Source organism: Lemur catta, chromosome 19, assembly GCF_020740605.2.
Source record: "Lemur catta isolate mLemCat1 chromosome 19, mLemCat1.pri, whole genome shotgun sequence".
NCBI lineage: Eukaryota > Metazoa > Chordata > Mammalia > Primates > Lemuridae > Lemur > Lemur catta.
This window is the reverse complement of record NC_059146.1, coordinates 19,275,988-19,295,090: the sequence shown is the minus strand read 5'-3', so window position 1 is coordinate 19,295,090 and position 19,103 is coordinate 19,275,988. Positions and strand designations below refer to the sequence as shown.

At 39.2% G+C, this 19,103-nt stretch overlaps 1 protein-coding gene across 4 annotated transcripts; it reads left to right on the top strand.

Moving 5' to 3' along the window:
* Window positions 1-4,652: 4,652 nt before the first annotated feature.
* Window positions 4,653-17,493, top strand: ZNF470 (zinc finger protein 470). Of its 4 annotated transcripts, XM_045532535.1 has the most exons (8): window positions 4,659-4,698; window positions 4,908-5,165; window positions 5,816-5,950; window positions 6,969-7,060; window positions 11,776-11,849; window positions 12,258-12,384; window positions 12,543-12,638; window positions 15,434-17,493. In XM_045532535.1, the coding sequence occupies exons 6-8, from the start codon at window positions 12,351-12,353 to the stop codon at window positions 17,305-17,307; spliced, it is 2,004 nt and encodes a 667-aa protein (XP_045388491.1). In that variant the 5' UTR covers window positions 4,659-4,698; window positions 4,908-5,165; window positions 5,816-5,950; window positions 6,969-7,060; window positions 11,776-11,849; window positions 12,258-12,350; the 3' UTR covers window positions 17,308-17,493. The 4 variants fall into 4 exon arrangements, with proteins under 4 accessions (XP_045388490.1, XP_045388491.1, XP_045388489.1 ...); XM_045532534.1 differs by lacking the exon at window positions 11,776-11,849 and having other exon boundaries at window positions 4,653-4,698; window positions 4,905-5,165; XM_045532533.1 differs by lacking the exon at window positions 11,776-11,849.
* Window positions 17,494-19,103: the final 1,610 nt, after the last annotated feature.

Sequence of the window (19,103 nt, the reverse complement as noted above, 5' to 3'; positions counted from 1 at the left end):
TATCAAAATCTAGGGAACATTTTTGGAAATGTTTTGAAGGTTAGAAATTACTTTGCATAATATATAAGGACTTGGAAGAATTCAGGAGTTTATCATCATGGATTGGATCCTGTATGTCCATTTCCCTCAATCACGTTCCCAGCAGCCTTTTCGTGTTCCTCTGACATTAAAGAAGCACAAGCATCTTTAGAAATGTCCCTATGTCTTCTCCTTTAGGTACTGGGACTTCTCATGAGAGTGACTGCATTTGGAAAAGGTGTCTGATTTCTGTAGGAACCACGTTTGGCACGTGTAGTAGCTTGATTACAGGGCAGTAGTTAACTGTGAGAAGAAAGGAAAAAGGTCATAACAAACCTCAGAACTCCAAGAATGTTCTGATTTCTCATATTTCCATGTATTTAATAATTGATACCCAGGGTTGAAAGTGTATTAAGGTTTGAATTTTAAAAACTCCATGGCATGGCATCCACTTAAGCCTCACATTGATTTACATCTATGGGAAGGGATCTAGGTGCTCTTGAATGCCTGTCATTAAAATCAGTGTGAACATTTCCACTGGAGTTTTAAAGACTTGCTTTTATGCAGAGTGAGGGCTTATGGAGGAATTCTTATATAAGTGTAGCAGGTCCAACAAGACCACAAGCACATACTGTGGTTATTTTCCCAGGTCCTGGGCACATTTGTGTTAATGATGTCTATGATGTGACTAGATGACCACCAAAAGTTTGTGCTTCCTTTTCTGTTGTCTGAGACTAATTCCGGGGTGTGTCTTCCTGGGCACCCTTCCAGTTTTGTCTGTCAGACCAATTTTCTCCAATGTGCTACAGATAGAAATACAAAGAGGTCCTGGCCATCCTCTAAGGAGAAAAAAGCAATTACGAGATTTAATGATAGCGAGAAAATAGATATAACTACCATTACTGGCAGATAATATGAACATCTACCCATAAAACCAAATAATAACCTATAAGAGAGGAAGGTTGCCAGATTGACAATCAGTTTACATAATTAATATTGTTTTGTTTCCAACTCTTCTGCCCTCTCTGGTTTTAATTGGGAATTTCATATTATTCAATTTTCTTTCCTCTCTTAGTACATCAATTACACTTTTTATTTAACTTTTATTGAGTTCTCTAAAGTTTGCAGTATTTATAACTAATGTAAGTCCACTTTCAAATAACACTATATTGATTCACTGGCATTGCAGGTACCCTGTAACAAACAGTATTCTCAGTTTCTCCTTCCCATCCCTTATAATATTGTTCTCATCCATTTTACTTATCTACAGGCTATAATCATCAATATATTGTTGCTATTATTACTTTGAACAGTTACCTATTAAATCAATTAAGAATAATCAAAGATTTGCTTCCCCTTAATTTATTCCTTCTCTGATACTCTTTCTTTCTTCATGTATATCTGAATTTCTTACCTATATCATTTTCTTTCTTTCCAAAGAACTTATTTTAACATTTTTTTTTTGGTAAGGCAGGTGTACTGGTGGCAAATCCTTTTCATTTTTATTCGATCAATAATGTATTTCTCCTTCACTTTTGAAAGATAATTTTTCTGGATATAGAATTCTAGGTCAGTGGCTTTTTTTTTTCCTCCTTTAAACATTTGCAATATTTTACTCCTCTCTTCTTGCTTGATGGTTTCTCCCTCTCCCCATCTCTCCCTCTCTCCTGCTTTCTTTTCTCCCTCCCTCCTCCTTCTTTCGAAACTGATCAGTACCAATTGCTTGTGTGGTGTCTAATGAGTGGTCTGATGTGATTCTTATCCTTGTCCCTCTCTGAGTAAGAGTAAGGTGTTTTCCCTCCCTCTTTTGTCCTTCAAAATTTTACCTCTGTTTTTGATTTTCTGTAGCTAGAATGTGATACGGCTAGATATGCGTGCGCACGTGTGTGTGTGTGTGTGTGTGTGTGTGTGTGTGCTGGAATTTATCCTGCTCAGTGTTCTCTGAGCTTTTTGGATCTGTGGTTTGGTGTCATTAACTTTAGAAAATTCTCAGTCATCATTACCTCAAATATTTCCTCTCCCTTCTCTTTTTCTTTTCCTTCTGGTACTTTGATTATACACATATTTCACTTTTTGTAATTGTCCGACAGTTTTTGGATATTTTGGTCTAATTTTTTCTCTTTGTATTTCAGTTTGGGAAATTACTATTAACATATCTTCAAGCTTAGTCATTGATTTCTCAGCATGTCCACTCCACTGATGAGCCCTTAAAAGGCAATCTTCATTTCCATTACAGTGTTTTCAATTTCTTACATTTCCTTTTGATTCTTATAGTTTGCACCTCTCTCCTTACATTACCCATCTGTTCTTGCTTGTTGTCTACTTTTTCCATTAGGGACCTTAACATATTAATTATAGTTATTTTACACTCCTGGTCTAATAATTCCAAAAACTCTGTCCTATCTGAGTCTAATTTTGATGTTTGCTTTGTTTCTTTAGGCTGTGTTTTTTCCTCAGCCTTTAGAATGACTTGTAATTTTTTGTTGAAAGATGGACATGATGTGCTAGATAGTATATGCTGAAGGAAATTGGCTTTTGGTGTGATGTTTTACGTTATCCTGGATAGGAGCTGGGCTGTGTTTAATGTTTGCCATAGCTGTAGGTGCTGGAGACTTCAGTGTCTTCTAGTTTTTTTTGTTTTTTCCTTCTCCCTCTTTGGGTTTGCATAGGAGCTCCTTCTTAAATAGAGTCTGCCTTGTGGCTGAGAAAGCTTTTACACCAGAGTCCCCTCAGTGTGGTAGTGAAGTAGTGGGGAAGGGAAGATTCTGTAATCTTATGATTAAATCTCATGTTTCTAGTGGGGGCCTTGAGTCCTTGGGCTGTGATCTTCAGAGTGCTTCTTAGCCTTTTTGCCTCCTGCTCTTACTGAGACAGGAAGGATCTGGAGGGGCTAGAACTGACCAATTGCCTCTCCCCAGGTCCAATAAGACTCTAGAGTAAGTAGTTTTCCCTGGAGTGCAGGCATGTGTTATGGAGAATGCTCTGGTTACTATTTCCTTCCCCCTGCCCCAAACAGGAGATTTTCCCTCCATTCTTCATTGTGAGAACATTATGGGGTTCCTGGATAGTTCATGAGAATAAGAGTGCCCATCTAAGATGAGGCCCCTGGAAGTTTTTAACTCACAAATTAGTCCACACCACGCCTCCAGCAATTCATCGAAACTATCAATTAAAAGTGTCTACCAATTTATGTTTTCAGTGGCTTCTGCTTCAGGTAAGCTCATATTGGCTGATATTTTATGTATTTGTGTATTTGCCTGTCTCTAAATTTCACGGTGGCAGTTTCCTTTGTGTCCTCAGTTCTCTGATGGATTTAAGAAAAGTGGTTGATTTTCAGTTTGTTGAATGATTCTTGTTGGGAGTATGGAAGTGAAGGGTCCCAAGATCTTTGTATGTCAGAGCTAAAATGAGCATATTAATATCATTTTTATCCAACTCAAATAATCAACCACAAAATGTTACAAACACTAAGATGCCATTTGCAATTCCTTAAGGAAAGCATCTTCACAGCTAGACTTAGTTTCATTATGGAGTCTATGAAGTCTGAGGGAAATTGGATCCACCAAAGCTGGAGTCTAGATGTGACTGTGTGGCCTTGAATGATTGTGTGTGGGAGGGTGACTTAATTTTTGGGTGATGTGTGGTGGACCAATATCTGTGATGTGTCTTGGTCAGCTGGGGCCGCAATAACAAAATGCCATAGAGTGGGAGACTTAAACAACAGACTTAATTTCTCACAGTTCTGGAGGCTGAGAAGTTAAGTGCTGGCAGTTTCTGATCTTGGTGAGGGCCCTCTTGACCTGCAGATGGCTTCCATCCTGCTGTGTGCTCACATGGCCTTTTCCTACTGGTGCCTGAGCACGAAGACCTCTCTTTCCTCTTCTGATAAGGGCACTAATTCCATCATGAGGGTCTCACCCTCATGGCCTAATCTAAACTCAGTTACCTCCCAAAGGCCTCACCTCCTAATACCATCACATTGGGTGTAAGGGCTTCAACATACTCATTTTGGAAGGACACATTCAGCCCATGACATTCTGTTTCATGGTGAGGCTGCTAATGCTAAATTTAGTGATTTTTTTCCCCTCAGCACTTACATGCCAACTCTCTCAGTCACTGAGGATGTAATCCTGAACAGGACTGAAGCTGTGTGCCGTTAGAGATTCTAGCAGGGACAGACAAAATGGGGGGAGAAAAAGGGGAGTAGATTCCATTAGAGAGCGATAACTGGCTTGAAATAAAACAGGTTACACATGCACACAGTCATAAAGTGCACAACGCACCAAGCAAATGCAACTCTCTTCACTCTTCTGTCCCATAGGCCCCGCCGCCTCGCCTAAGCCTCGCCCCTCTCCGTAGTTTTCCTCGCCTGAGGAAGTCAACACTCCTGCGCTTGCGCGCCCACGGCTCCCAGAAGTGCCCGAGGTGCGGTTCGCCTGATGAGGTGGCCTGTACGTTTAGGACCCAGGCCCGGGGCTGCCAGGTTTCCCAGGGACTCGACTCTGACCAAGAGGACCAGGAGAGGGCTGCCCGCGTTCAGGACTACATTTCCCAGGGGCCGTTACGGCGGTCGGACACGCCCACTTCCGGAAAGGCTTTAGCCGGGCGAGCGCACTTCCGGCCCAGCGCTGAGGGGAAGAACGAGTGGAGCTGGGTGCTGCTGCTGGCTCACAGGGTCCGGTGAGGTCGACGTCCCGCTGGCGCGTGGGGGTGGGCGTGAACTGCGTGCGTGGCTCGGCCACTGTTTGACCGTGCGTGGTGTGGGGTGCGGGACCGCCTGGGAGGAGGCGGGTATGCGTGTGAATAGGAGGTGCGCCCGTGTCAGAGGGGTCTGGTGGGCAGTAGGGAGGTCATTGCGACTGTGCATGTCTGCGCTCACGTCCCAGCAGCGTGCGGAAGACGGTGTGTCTTGGAATGACTGAAGCCCCTTATGTGACTGAGAGCAGGAAAGCGACCTGCAGGAGACTCAGTACCCGCCCGCCCCCAGATCAACTACGTAAGGCCCTAGAGTCCTAGCAAGGTGCCCATGCGGGGCAGCTGAAGCTAAAGCATTTCTCGTCCACCTTACATGGAGGGGGCAGAGCTCAGGACACGTCCGGCGTCCACAAGACAGGGCGGAACGGAGACCGTGGAGACTCCGTACAGAGGTAAGAGTGACAGATGGCTTGGGTGCAGCTGCAAGAGTGGAAATTGAGGTCTGAGGTGCTGTCCTCTAAGGCTGGTGTACCCAGGAGTCCAAAGATTTGGAGGGTCACCCTGGGCCAGAGTGTGGAGCTGGGTTTAGGGAGGGATCTTGACTTGCTCGGGGTCCCCTAACCAGATTCCCCCGGCCCCACCCAGGTCCTTGGGGTATCACTAAGGAGCCACGTGGAGAGAACATTCCCTGTTATAACCTCTGGGTGCTCTTCAAGAAAGATCTCAGCATTTAGTTTTTTACCTATTTATTGCCGTGGGATGGGACTTGGGAAGACGGTGAGATTCACAGCTTCATCTAGAAATGCTGAGAAATTCCAGTCTTTCTATGGCATATTCACTTTCTAGTCAATGAAAGAAAATATTGTCATTCCTTTAATTTCTCTCCCTTCCCTCTGAGCCTTCCTTATATTAAAGAGGGGAAAGAATTGCTGCTTATAGCCATATTGTTATTTGCTTGTTTTACTGCATGCAGTAATAATAGTTAATGTTTAATAAGTGTCACTATGTGCCAGATGCAGTTCTAAGACCTTTTGGGAGTATTAACACCAAACCTCACTACATAGGAAGTAGGAACTACTAATACCTTGTCTTCTTTTTACAGATGAGGACACTGAAACACAGAGAGAGTAACAAATCACCACTGAGTAGAAGAGCCAGGATTCAGATCCAGAACAAGCTGACTCCAGAGTTCCTCTCTGTACCAGCTGTCATATAATCCCATCAACAGTTACCTGAGGTAATTGACCACTTTTTGACAGTTGAAACTGACTCTGAGAAGGTTAAATAACTTCACAAGTTCACATCCCCAAACCTCCACTGAGCTATTTTTGGGGTTTTTTCTTAAACTTTGTGACACTCAGTTTTTATGTAAAATGGGGATGATAATATTATATACCTCATAGGCTTGTCATAAGATTAAATGAGCTTGTACATATAAAGCACTTGGTGTAGTCCCTGTCACATAATAAATGTTCAGTAAGTGTTCATTATTATCATCATTATAATAATCCTTTGAGAAGGCAGTAAAGTTTAGAGGAAAGAAGCCAGAATTAATTCAAATACTTTATCCTCTTCCTGATTAAAGAAACTTGGCTCAGGGGGGTTAAGGGACTTCTTCAAAACTATAGGTTATCACAAAACAAAATAAGAACCTGAGTCTCAGGATGATTTTTGGTTTAATTATCTGCAAGCCACATGGGCTCTTTGTTGTAACAAAGGTACTACCTCTCTGTGGGGAAGATGGCATTCTCCGAGGAATTAAGTCTTATACACTCTGCACAAATCCTGGCCAGTTGCACAGGGGCATATTTTCTGTTGTTTTCTGGTGTCTGCTTGAGCACATAACTTGGGTGGTAGAGTCAGGCAGACATAGTTTGGTGACTGGGTTCCATTATTTATGAGCTTCACTTCCCATAGCTTTCATAGGTAAAATAGTGACAATATCCCCTACTTTCTTTGAAGATTGGAGATTAAAAGAGAGTGTTAATATGTGCAGCACACTTAGTATATGTCTGCTATTAATAAATGGGTGGCTGAGTAGGGGGATGGCAAGAGATATTGTGCTCAGCCTGAAAACCCAGAGCACAGGGAAACCCCAGCTGTAAATTGCAGGTCTCCCAACGAGTGCCTGGACTTTGGGCAGGGGTGGAGGTGGGAGGTGAGGGAGGACAGAAGGAGCTGAAGGGAAGAGAGGGTTTCTATGTTGTGACTGTTAGTGGTACTTGGTCTCTCACTACTCCTTTCGCCTTCTCCAGCTCTGCCCTCTCAAAGTATAGCTGTTCTCCAAAGGAAGAGCCAGGAAGAGGTAGAGGTGACAGGAACTGAACTTCTTAAAGTCATGTCCCTGGTGAGTTAGTATTCCCTCTCTCCCTACTAACATATGGTCTTGCTTTTCAGGATTTGGTAATGTATGTTTTCTGCTGAAAATTGTCTGCTTAAGAGTTCCACCCTGGGACCTGTTTCTCATTTCCTCCCTTTCTGATAAGTGAGGGGACCATGAGTGAGGGATAGACTCAGACAGCCCAGTGTGCTCTGAGAGGTTCCTCTTCTCCCTACTCAGTGTTTATTTTTCACTGAAGAAATGACCCAGTCTGAGCCCTGCTGTATGCTCAATCTTTTGTAACAAAGCAGAAGTATAGTCCTTGGAGAAAATTTGAAAGCTACAATGTGCTTAGTCCAAGTTCCAGTCCTGGTTCTCAGAGAGCTCATAATCTGTTGGAAAAATGAAAAAGCAGTACGCACTTATATAATGTGATAAGTATATGGTGTCTTTGGATGAATTAGATAGAAAAAAAAGGTGCCCCTTCCTCTGGACCAGTGAAGCTCTGTGACAGGCCACACAGTCTGGCAAGAGGAAGTCTACTGTATTTTAGCTTCTTGCTTCCTTAGTGAGGGATCCTTGTGTGGGATATAGCCTGCATAATAGTACCCACTGCTGAGAGGAGGAAGGGTTGGGAGGAATTCACAAAGGAAGTGATTCCTGAGTTGCATCTTGAAGGAATAGGTGGCATTCTGGCCAGAGTATGCAAAGGTTTCCCCTCCTCACTTGACCACGGAGCCATGAGCATCTTAAAAGGCCAGGGAATGTCCTTTTTTCTTTCTGAGATGAATACCATAATCTGTTTAATCAGCCTCTTGTAATTCCATAGGTAAATTGTTGCCATTGTTTTGCTGTTTAATAGAGTCTTACAATAATCATTCTTGTAGTTGAATTTTTGCCCTGATCTCTGATTGTTTTCTTTGACTAAATCCCTAGTTTTTCATTCCTTGTCGATTAGAGTTTATCAAACTGACCCTACTCTGGAATATTTTTAATTTTAATATTTTTATGACCAACAATTAAAAGTTTAAGACCTGCAGTTCATGTTCTGATTAAGTAAACTGCTAACCTGGTTTCACTACCAAATTGATCATTGTAAGAAATTATCGAATTTGATTTATAAGCTTAGAAAATTAAATAAAAACTTGGAATAAATTGTTTTTATTTTATATCAGAGATGAAACAAACAACCTATGGCAATAGCACCATACCTCTTCTGAGATATAATGCCAAAAAGCATGCACTACCGATGGAACTTGTTTCTTAGAGCATTTAAACTTCTTAAACAAAAGCATTATTGTCATTTGCCAGAGGAAAATATTTTAAGAGCGGCAGAGTATAGTTAATAAAGGTTAATAACACAGACTCTGGAACCAGACTGCCTAGGTACAAAATCTAGCTTCACTATATACTAGGTATGTTGCCTTAATATCAATTACTTAATTTTAGTTTCCTTAACCATAAAATGGGGATAATGGTACCTAATTTATAGGACCGTTGTAAGGATGAGTGAGTTAATCTAGTTTTAAGTATTTAGAAGAGTATCTGGAATATGGTCAGCACTATATAAACATTAGCTGTGTAAGCTACTGTTTGCTTATTGTTGAAGAATGGCTAAGTTCTTCGTATATACATATATAAATTGAAGAACTACAATATAATGTATGTTTGGTTTTTATTTCCAGTGCAATAATAATTTTAAAAATAATTTACACTAAATTTGAGAGAGTCCTGGTTCTGGGTAAGATGGACTAAGCACACTCTATCTTATCTTTCCCACTGACAGCTCCTATAAGACAAGGACAGCATGCCTGGAGCAGCCGTGTGAGGTCTCTGAAAAGTAAATACTGGCAGGCAGGATGGGGAAGAGCCCAAAATTTGAAGTACCACCAAACTGTAGTTTGTTTACCTTTTTGTCCCTCTGTTATCTCCTGGTGTGAATTCAGCATATCCTGGAAGTGGGTGTTGGCATGGACACAAAGAGCTGGAAGAGAAGCCCTCTAGCTCTGGCTCAAGGGGTGGAAAAGGGATCTCCTAGCAGCATTCAGGGGAGAAGAGGGGGGAAAATTTTCTTCCAGGGTGCAATGGCTCACTCCTGTAATCCCAGCACTTTGGGAGGTTAAAGCAGGATCACTTGAGGCCAGGAGTTCAAGACCAGCCTGGGCAATATAGCGAGACACTGTTTCTACAAAAAAAATTTTTTTAAGTTAGCAAGTTGTGTTGGTGCGTGCCTGTAGTCCCACCTACTTGGAAGGCTGAGGCAGGAGGATCACTTGAGCCCAGTAGTTAGAGGTTACATTGAGCTAAAATCATACCACTGCACTCCATCCTCACAATAGAGTGAGACCTGTCTCTAAAAAAATAAAAAATAAAATATTTTATGTTTTCTTACATCCTGGTAGTAGAAATGGGGGGTCTGCAAAAGTCTGACACTCTAAGGGAAGAAAAATTTCCTCTCTGATCAGAAAAGGCATGTTCCCAAGAGGGTGGAGTAAACCCTCTTTGCTTTTTTCTGTTTTTGTCCTCTCCCTGCTTGGCCCTAGGGGTGGGTACAGTCGTTGGAAATATACAGTGGAATGGAATGAATAAATAAGCCCCAGTTATTTGGCCAGAGAATGGACAAAGGGAGTCCTACAGAAAATGAAAGTTACTGGAGAGATTAAAGAAAGGGAGGGGCTTTTCAAATCAATCACATAACATCGTTTGTGAACTCCTGGGCTTGCTCTGAGCTGCTCATGCGTGTGTCTGACCCGAAAGAGCATACTAGCCTTTCAGAAGTGAACACAGGGATAGACCACTGTCTTGGTCTCAGGCCGGCCACTGCTGACACACAAGCAGGACAGGGACAAATATCACTGCACAGGTTTTGGAAATGGAACTGATGTTGAAATACAGCTCACAGAAGGCTGGCTGGAATTTGCAGTCTAAACAAAATATGGGATTTAAACAAGACACAGAGTTTCATAACATAATACCCAAAATGTCCAGGATACAATCCAAAGTTACTCAGAGAGGAAAAACCGGGAAAATCTCAATTCACAGAGGAAAAGACAGCAAATATTAACATTGATATGATACAAATGTTGAAATTATCTGATAAAGATTTTAAAGCAGCTATCAATTATAAAATGCTCCAAGAAGTAATGTTGAACACTCTTGAAAAACAGAATGGAAACAATGGAAAAACAGAAAATCTCAGCAAAGAAATAGAAAATATAAAAAAGATTGGAAAAATATAACCAAAATAAACTCACAGGATGGGCTTAATGGGAGAATCAAGATGACACAGGAATGAATTAGTGAACTTGACAATAAATAGAAATTATCTAATATGAACAACAGAGAGAAGAAACGATTAAACAAAGCCTTAGGGCCCTCTGGTATAATAAATACCAAAACATCTGACATGTGTATCACTGGAATTCCAAAAAGAGAGGAGAAAGCAGAGTATAAAAAAAAAATTTGAAGATATAATGATGAAAAATTTCCCAACTTTAGTGAAAGTTATAAACCTTTGGATCCATGGTGCTCAGCAAGCCCCAGTGTGATAAAGAAATCCCTGCCTGGAAACTTGATAACCAAACTGCTGAAAACTGAAGACAAAGAAAAATAGCTCAAAAGGCAGCCAGAGAATAAGGATGCATAACATATAGGGCAACAGTGATTTGAATGACTATAGATTTCTTATCAGAAATCATAGAATCTTCCAAAGGAAGTAGAACAAATTTTTACAAGTGCTCAAAGAAAAGAACCATCAACCCAGAATTCTATGTCCAGTGAAAATAGACTTTAAGAATGAAAGTGAAATAAAGTTTCTCATATGAAGGAAACTAAGAGAATTTATTGCTAGAATTCCAAAAGAATTGTTAAGGGAAGTTCTTCATATAGAAATTATACCAGAAGGGAACTTGGAACATCAGGTTGAAGGAAGTGCAACAGAAATAGTTAATATTGTATGTAAATACAATAGACTGTTCTCTTGAGTTCTTTAAAATATCTTCAATGATTGAAAACAAAACTAATAGCTTAGACTTATTGAACAGAACAGTACTTGAACATAGGTAGTCTGGATTTTAGAGACCATGTCTTTTCTTAACTACTGTAGTATATTGCAGTTAGATAAAATAAAGAAACTTTTATTGAAGTATTAAACCAAAGGTTTCACCTGTTCTTCGGCTCTTCTTCCTCTCTTTCCCTTTCCCTTCCTTCCTTCTTCACTATCATAGGCAACAACTGTTGAGCAGTTACTTTGTGCCAGGTACTTTATGCCCGTTTCTTTAATTCTCACAGTGCTACTGTGAGGTACGTACTAAAATTATTCCCATTTTTCAGATGGGAAAACTGAAACACAGGGGAGTTAATTAACTTGGCTAAGATCACTCAGCTAGTCTGTACCAGAGTCTGAATTCTTTAGTGTAATCAGACCTTTTTTCTAGATTCATTCAAGACTGGTATTTATTTAAAACTGTTTTAATTAGATAGAAATGAAATCACAAAATAAATAGAAAATCTGTCAGCAGTCATGGAGTGGATCACCTTGCTGGTTGATCAGGAAAGCAGCTCATGTAACAAAGCACAGATTGCTCAACATGTGCTCATATCACATGATTTCTTCTGATACTTCTCAGGAAATTATCAAAAAACAACTTTCAAAATGTGTCCTTCTCTCCTAATACAAATATTTTTATTTCAAAAGAAAAGAGTATTGCTAGGTGTTTTTTTTCTTTTTTTTCATTTTTTAGGCATACCTCTTAACATCTCAAGAGCACTAAGATTTCTTAGAAAATACTGTGGAGATTGAAACCATATTCATCAGGTCAGCATCTTTCCTTGCAACTTTGCTTAACAGTCCTAGAGCTCTTTAATTTCTTCGTGTAGAGAAGTGATTCAGCCCATAACATAATAAATAACATAATTTAGCACTTGATTATATCCTGTTTTGAATGTAATCAACATTTTTTCATGTGAGAATGTATTCTTACCACCATAGAATTATAAATGTTTGAAGAGCAGAGAGTATCTCTCATTTTTTCTTTTTCCGAATATGTATTATGTAGCTAGGTAGAGAAGTTGTCCAGTAACTACCTGACCTGGATCATTTAGACTCTTGGTGCAGTTACTTAAGCACAATGTTTTTATCCCAAAGTAAGAACAGCATAGGTCTTTACCCTAGGGCCACACTGGGACATGAACACTGAGAAAAATTACATTTGTGTCATTTTAGAGTTTGGTGACTTTCACAGATGTGGCCATAGACTTCTCCCAAGATGAGTGGGAGTGGCTGAATCTTGCTCAGAGAAGTTTGTATAGGAAGGTGATGTTGGAAAACTACAGCAATCTGGTTTCAGTAGGTAAGAGTATCTTCTTTCTTCCACCTCTCCATGATTCAGTGGTCTTTTATGCCTTTATCAGCATTTTCCTAGAAAATGGTCTTGAGACCGTTTGGACTAGATCATAGCTCTGGATTACTCACAGCTTAAGCCATTTTTATATCTTTTTTTATGTGAAGGTCTTTGCATTTCTAAGCCAGATGTGATCTCCTTATTGGAGCAAGAGAAAGAGCCCTGGGTGATGAAAGGAGAGATCACCGGAGGCCTGTGCCAAGGTGAGTGCAAGATACCAAGAGATGGGGAAACTATTTTCAAGATGTTCTTCTCTCTGATATTTGTTGTAAAACACTTCTCAAGCTCCCTCCCAAACTGAAACTTGTTCTAATACCAGTTTTTGAATGTTTCTTTTCTTCCCCACTGGTATGACGTATCTCCTTTGCCTTCACTGATTTGTTATACATACCAGGGTCTATTTCTGAACTCGTGTGCCACTGATACTTACCTAGTGCTGCTCAAGTACCATATTGTGGTAATCATCACTGAATTTAAGCATTTCTGAATTCTTCAGACAAATTTGTGTTTAGTTTTTGAACTGGTTTAAATATTTTCCTTTCTTTAAAAGGTGAGTTTATTGTACTGATATATATTATAGCTATGTTCTTCTCTCTGCCTTTAATTATTTTTATCTTTTTGTGTTTCATTTGTTATTTATTTATTTATGAGTGAGCCAGGGTGCTACTCTGTTGCCCAGGCTGGAGTGCAGTGGCCCAATCATAGCTCACTGTAACCTCAAACTCCTGGGCTCAAGGGATCCTCCAACCTCAGCCTTCTAAGTAGCTAGGATGCACCACTATGCCTGGCTAATTTTTTTTGTTTGTTTGTTTTTTGAGACAGAGTCTCACTCTTTTGCCCGGGCTAGAGTGCCGGGGCATCAGCCTAGCTCACAGCAACCTCAAACTCCTGGGCTCAAGCAATCCTACTGCCTCAGTCTCCCGAGTTGCTGGGACTACAGGCATGCACCACCATGCCCGGCTAATTTTTCTATGTATATTTTTACCTGTCCATATAATTTCTTTCTATTTTTAGTAGAGACAGGGTCTCGCTCTTGCTCAGGCTGGTCTCGAAATCCTGAGCTCAAACGATCCACCTGCCTCAGCCTCCCAGAGTGCTAGGATTACAGGCATGAGCCACCGCGCCCGGCCCTGGGTAATTTTAATTTTTGTAGCAGCAGGATCTCACTATGTTGCTGGTTTTGAACTCTGGTCACAAAGTGACTTTCCCATGTCAGCCTCCTAAAGCACTGGGATTAGAGATGTTAGCCCCTGTGCCCAGCCTGTTATTTATTCTTGTTTTGATGTTTAGTATATCTGTTTTTCCTCTCTTTCCCCTTTACACCACCTCAGCCCTTGAATTAGAAAGGTTTTTAGTTCTATACATTGTTATCTTTATTTATGTCTTTATGTATTTTTTAATCTGTATTTTGAAATTCATCCACTTGAAGTTCAGAACTTTATCTTTTGATACCCATATGAAAGATGAAGAAATTAGTTCACAAATATTACCTTCTTCCCCTATGTCCATCATTTCTCCACTTACATTATACTCAGTGGGATTTTGGGCTTAGTTTATGTATTCAAATATATTTTTTTTTATTTCTCTATTTTGCTTCAGATCTATTTTTCTGGTTTAGAAAGCTAGATAAGAGACTGTGGATATATATTGCAAGGAAATGAGCCTCAAATGAGATGGTCACAGTTTATTTTGTGGCTTGTGGGATGGCCTTTTCCTGCTTTCAGTTCTTAGAGTTTCAAGAAGAGTATTTTTGGTAGTTTACTGTAGCCTTAACTATGTACAGTAATAAATAAGAAATAATTAGAATAAATAAGTATCCAATTCAAGATATTAGAAAAAAGACAAAATGAATTTTAATAAACCAAAATAAGTTATACATAGTTATTTTATACTTGTAGAAATAAAAGTAGGAATAAATGAATAAGAAAACAGTAGATATACTGAAAATAAATCCAGTGCTATATGTACTTCTTTAGAAAGCGAATAAAATATATAAACTGTCAGGGCAAATTAGAGAAAACACAAAAAAGAAATAATGATAACCACAGATGCATAAGAACTTAAAAGAACCATATAAATCTATTTTCCTCAACTCTCTGTAAATAATTTGAAAAACGGAATGAAGTAGATGATATTCTAGGAGAATATGAAAATATATATTACCATAACTGACACCAGAGAAGATAAAAAATTTAAAGATATAAGAACTTAAAAGAATCATATGAACCTATTTTCTTCAATCCTCTGTAAATAATTTGAAAAACTGGATGAAGTAGATGATATTCTAGAAGAATATGAAAATACAAATTGTCATAACTGACACCAGAGGAGGCAGAAAATTTAAATAGACCAGTTATCATGAAAGAAATATAGAAAGTTGTGTATGAACTGCCTCCCCCAAGAAAACAAGCCACATCTTCAAATAGTTTTACAAATCAATTCTATCTAAAACCTGTAAGGAAAAAATATTACCAACGTTGTTTAAATTATTCCAGGATAGAGAATAAAAAGTACAGCTTAAAATTTTCTGTTTATGAACATAGCATAACATTTGATACTAAAATCAAAATAGCAGCAAAAAAGGAAATTACAAATCCCAATTATGAATATTGATGTAAAATCTTAAAAGATCATATTGAAACAATACATTGTAACCAGTGAAGGTTTATTCCAGGAATGAAAGGATGATTGCATCACCTATTCTTACCTAAAAACTGTTAAAAACATGTTAAGCCAGGCACAGTGGTATGCACTTGTAGTCCCAGCTACTTGGGAGTCTGAGGTGGGAGGATTGCTTGAGCCCAGGAGTTCAAGGCCAGCCTGGACAACATAGTGAGACCCTGTCTCAAAAAAAAAAAAAAAAAATATATATATATATATATATATATATACCTTTTGTGGACCTCAGTAACTGTTTGATTCACATAGTTTCATTTTTGAGGTTTCTATTCTTCTAGCATTTAATAAAGTAGACATTTGCTTTCTTAATATCTTTCAGACTTGGAGTATGTGTGGGTGACTAAGGAATTATCTCCAAACCAGGATGTTTATGAAGAAAAATTACCCCAGACAATAATAATGGAAACACTTACAAGGTATGACCTCGAATGTTCTACTTTAGGGGAAAACTGGAAATGTCAAGACCTGTCTGAGAGGGAGCCGGCAAGTCAGAGGACCCACTGTAGGCAAGAGATAATCACTCATATAGATAACCTTACTGAGAAAAGAGACTACTCTAACAAATCTGGGACAATTTTTAATCTGAATACATTATCTTACATAAAGCAGGTTTTTCCTATGGAAAAGAGGATATATAATTTTGATTCAGATAAGAAAAGCTCAAAAACACATTCAGTTGAAAAAAAATACAAGCAAGTTTATGGAGAAAAGAAACTGTTAAAATGTAATGACTGTGAGAAAATGTTCAGCAAAATCTCAACCCTTACTCTTCATCAAAGAATTCATACTGGAGAGAAACCCTATGAATGTATTGAATGTGGAAAGGCCTTTAGCCAGAGTGCCCACCTTGCTCAACATCAGAGAATACATACAGGGGAAAAGCCCTTTGAATGTATTGAATGTGGGAAGGCTTTCAGCCAGAATGCTCATCTTGTTCAACATCAGAGAGTTCATACTGGAGAAAAACCTTACCAATGTAAGCTGTGTAATAAAGCCTTCAGCCAGCTTGCACACCTTGCTCAACATCAGAGGGTTCACACTGGAGAGAAGCCCTATGAATGTATTGAGTGTGGGAAGGCTTTTAGTGATTGTTCATCCCTAGCTCATCATCGAAGGATTCACACTGGAAAGAGACCTTATGAATGTATTGACTGTGGGAAAGCATTCAGGCAGAACGCTTCTCTGATACGTCATCGACGATATTATCATACTGGAGAGAAACCCTTTGACTGTGTTGATTGTGGGAAGGCTTTCACTGATCACATAGGACTTATTCAACATAAGAGAATTCATACTGGAGAGAGACCTTACAAATGTAATGTGTGTGGGAAAGCTTTTAGCCATGGCTCCTCCCTAACAGTACATCAGAGAGTTCATACAGGAGAGAAACCTTATGAATGTGATGTCTGTGAGAAAGCCTTTAGCCACCGTGGCTCCCTTACTCTTCATCAAAGAGTTCATACTGGAGAGAAACCCTATGAATGTAAGGAATGTGGGAAAGCTTTCCGGCAGAGCACACACCTTGCTCATCATCAGCGGATTCATACTGGAGAGAAACCTTATGAATGTAAGGAATGCAGCAAAACCTTCAGCCAAAATGCACACCTTGTGCAACATCAGAAAATACACACTGGAGAGAAACCTTATGAATGTAAGGAATGTGGTAAGGCCTTCAGTCAGATTGCACACCTTGTTCAACACCAGAGAGTTCATAGTGGTGAGAAGCCTTATGAATGTATTGAATGTGGGAAGGCCTTTAGTGACAGCTCATATCTCATTCAGCATCAGAGACTCCACACTGGCAAAAGACCATATGAGTGTCTTGAATGTGGGAAGGCATTCAGGCAGAAAGCATCTTTGATTTGTCATCAAAGATGTCATACTGGTGAGAAACCTTATGAATGTAGTGTTTGTGGGAAGGCCTTTAGCCATCGTAAATCCCTTACTCTTCATCAGAGAATTCACACAGGAGAGAAGCCTTATGAGTGTAAGGAGTGTAGCAAAGCTTTCAGCCAGATTGCCCATCTTACACTACATAAGAGAATTCATACTGGAGAAAGGCCCTATGAATGTAAAAAATGTGGAAAAGCCTTCAGGCAGAGTGTACATCTTGCTCATCATCAGCGAATTCATATTGGAGAGTCATCCTCAATTGTTACTTCCTCCTCACTCCCATACCACCAAGTTCTATAGATTCATTATTTTTACATGCCTTTCCAGCCTATGTCCCATCATCATAGTCCATAAAGCGACCATCTTAATTTGCTTCCTGCAATTCTATAACTGTTGTCCCTCTTGCTTCTCTCAAGTACATTTTTAACACTTAGCAGCCTCTCTTAAAAATAAAAATATATATTCATGTTACTCTCCCATTTAAAACACTTGCTTTGAAAAACATTAACTAATCCATTTCAAGGGTTTAGCACAAAATTCTTGGTGTATAGGTAGTGCTAAATAAATGCTAGCCATTAAGGTAAAGGTTTCCCTATGAACTGTCATATTAAACTGCAAGTATTACTAAAATTAACAGTTAGGTCAAACCTACAGATTTTAGAGCAGAGGGAAAACTCTGAACAAACTCAGAATTGAAAGGTTTGTGATGTACAAGGTAACATGGTAGCTTACCACTCCCTACGTAAGAATACAAGGACATGTGGCATTGCTGATAAGGAGCTTTTGCTTCATCTGACACCTAGAGTAAGCCAATTAGAATAAAAGCATTTGTTAAAATGTAGGACTAGCCAGGGGATAGTGTTATTAATCAAAACAAAATTAAGTAAGAAGCTAAAAACCTTGAATAGATTAATAGCCATGAAATAAACCAAAAAATATAGTTCCATACTTTAACCTTTAAAAAAAGAACACAATTCCTGTGGTATTTAAATTGTTCTAGAGTATAAAATAAATGCACTAAAACTTCCCATCTTGTTCCACGAGATTGACAAGACATGTAGAAACATAAAAAATATATATACTACGATTAGCTTATAAACATTTTTTAAATATTACAAAATAGGAAGGCTAGACATGTATCTGTATAGAAAGACTCAATCTGATAAAGATATTTCTTCCTAAATTAAATTTGTAAATACATTGATATTCCACTAAAATCCCAATGCGTTCTTTTGTTGATAAGCTGATTCTGATCATCTATAGAATTATGATTTTAGCAAGGAATGTAGTTTACATTGAGAATGTAGTACTCGTTCACTTAATATTAATTGGGCATTTGCTAATGTGCCGGGTACTTTTTTATGTGCTGGGGATACAGAAAGGTACAAAATGGACAAAAAATTTTGCCTCCACAGATCTAGTAGGAGAAGACAATTATATACATATTATGTGATAAGTATATATGTCTCATATAGAGAAATGATCCTAAAGAAGCTAGGGAGTGCTGGGTGGGGGTGCCTTACTATCCCCAGAACATACAAGCATTAGAGGCAGAGGATGAGGGAAAAACAGAGGTAACTGTCAGACAAAAATGGCACAATGAGAATAGTCATGATAGTCCTAAGACAGATATTTATGATGCTTTCAGTGAAGGAATGGAGACTTGATGGTTTAACAAGGATCATGAGAGTTCTGTTTGCTCTTATAAATATTGATTTAGTAGAGGCTGGTGGAAGGATATGTTTTTTGGGGGGGGTTAGTTTGTTTTTTTAAGTAACAGCTTTATTGAGATATAATTCACATACCATACAGTTCTGGAAAAGACCACCCATTTCCTATCCTCTGTGCCTCCATCAGCAGCAATGAAGGGCGAGCCCTGAAATTCCACTTAAAGTGTGAAATTTTAATGGCTTTAGTATATTCATAGAGTTGTGTAACCATCACCACATCCAATTTCAGAACATTTTCATCACCCCAAAAAGAAATCCCATGTCCTTCAATAGGTACCCCTACCCCTGGAGGGGCACATTTTTTTCCTGGTACATCCAGAGTTCTTGGGTTCCCTGTTGAGTGCTACCTGTGCATATAGGAGGGCC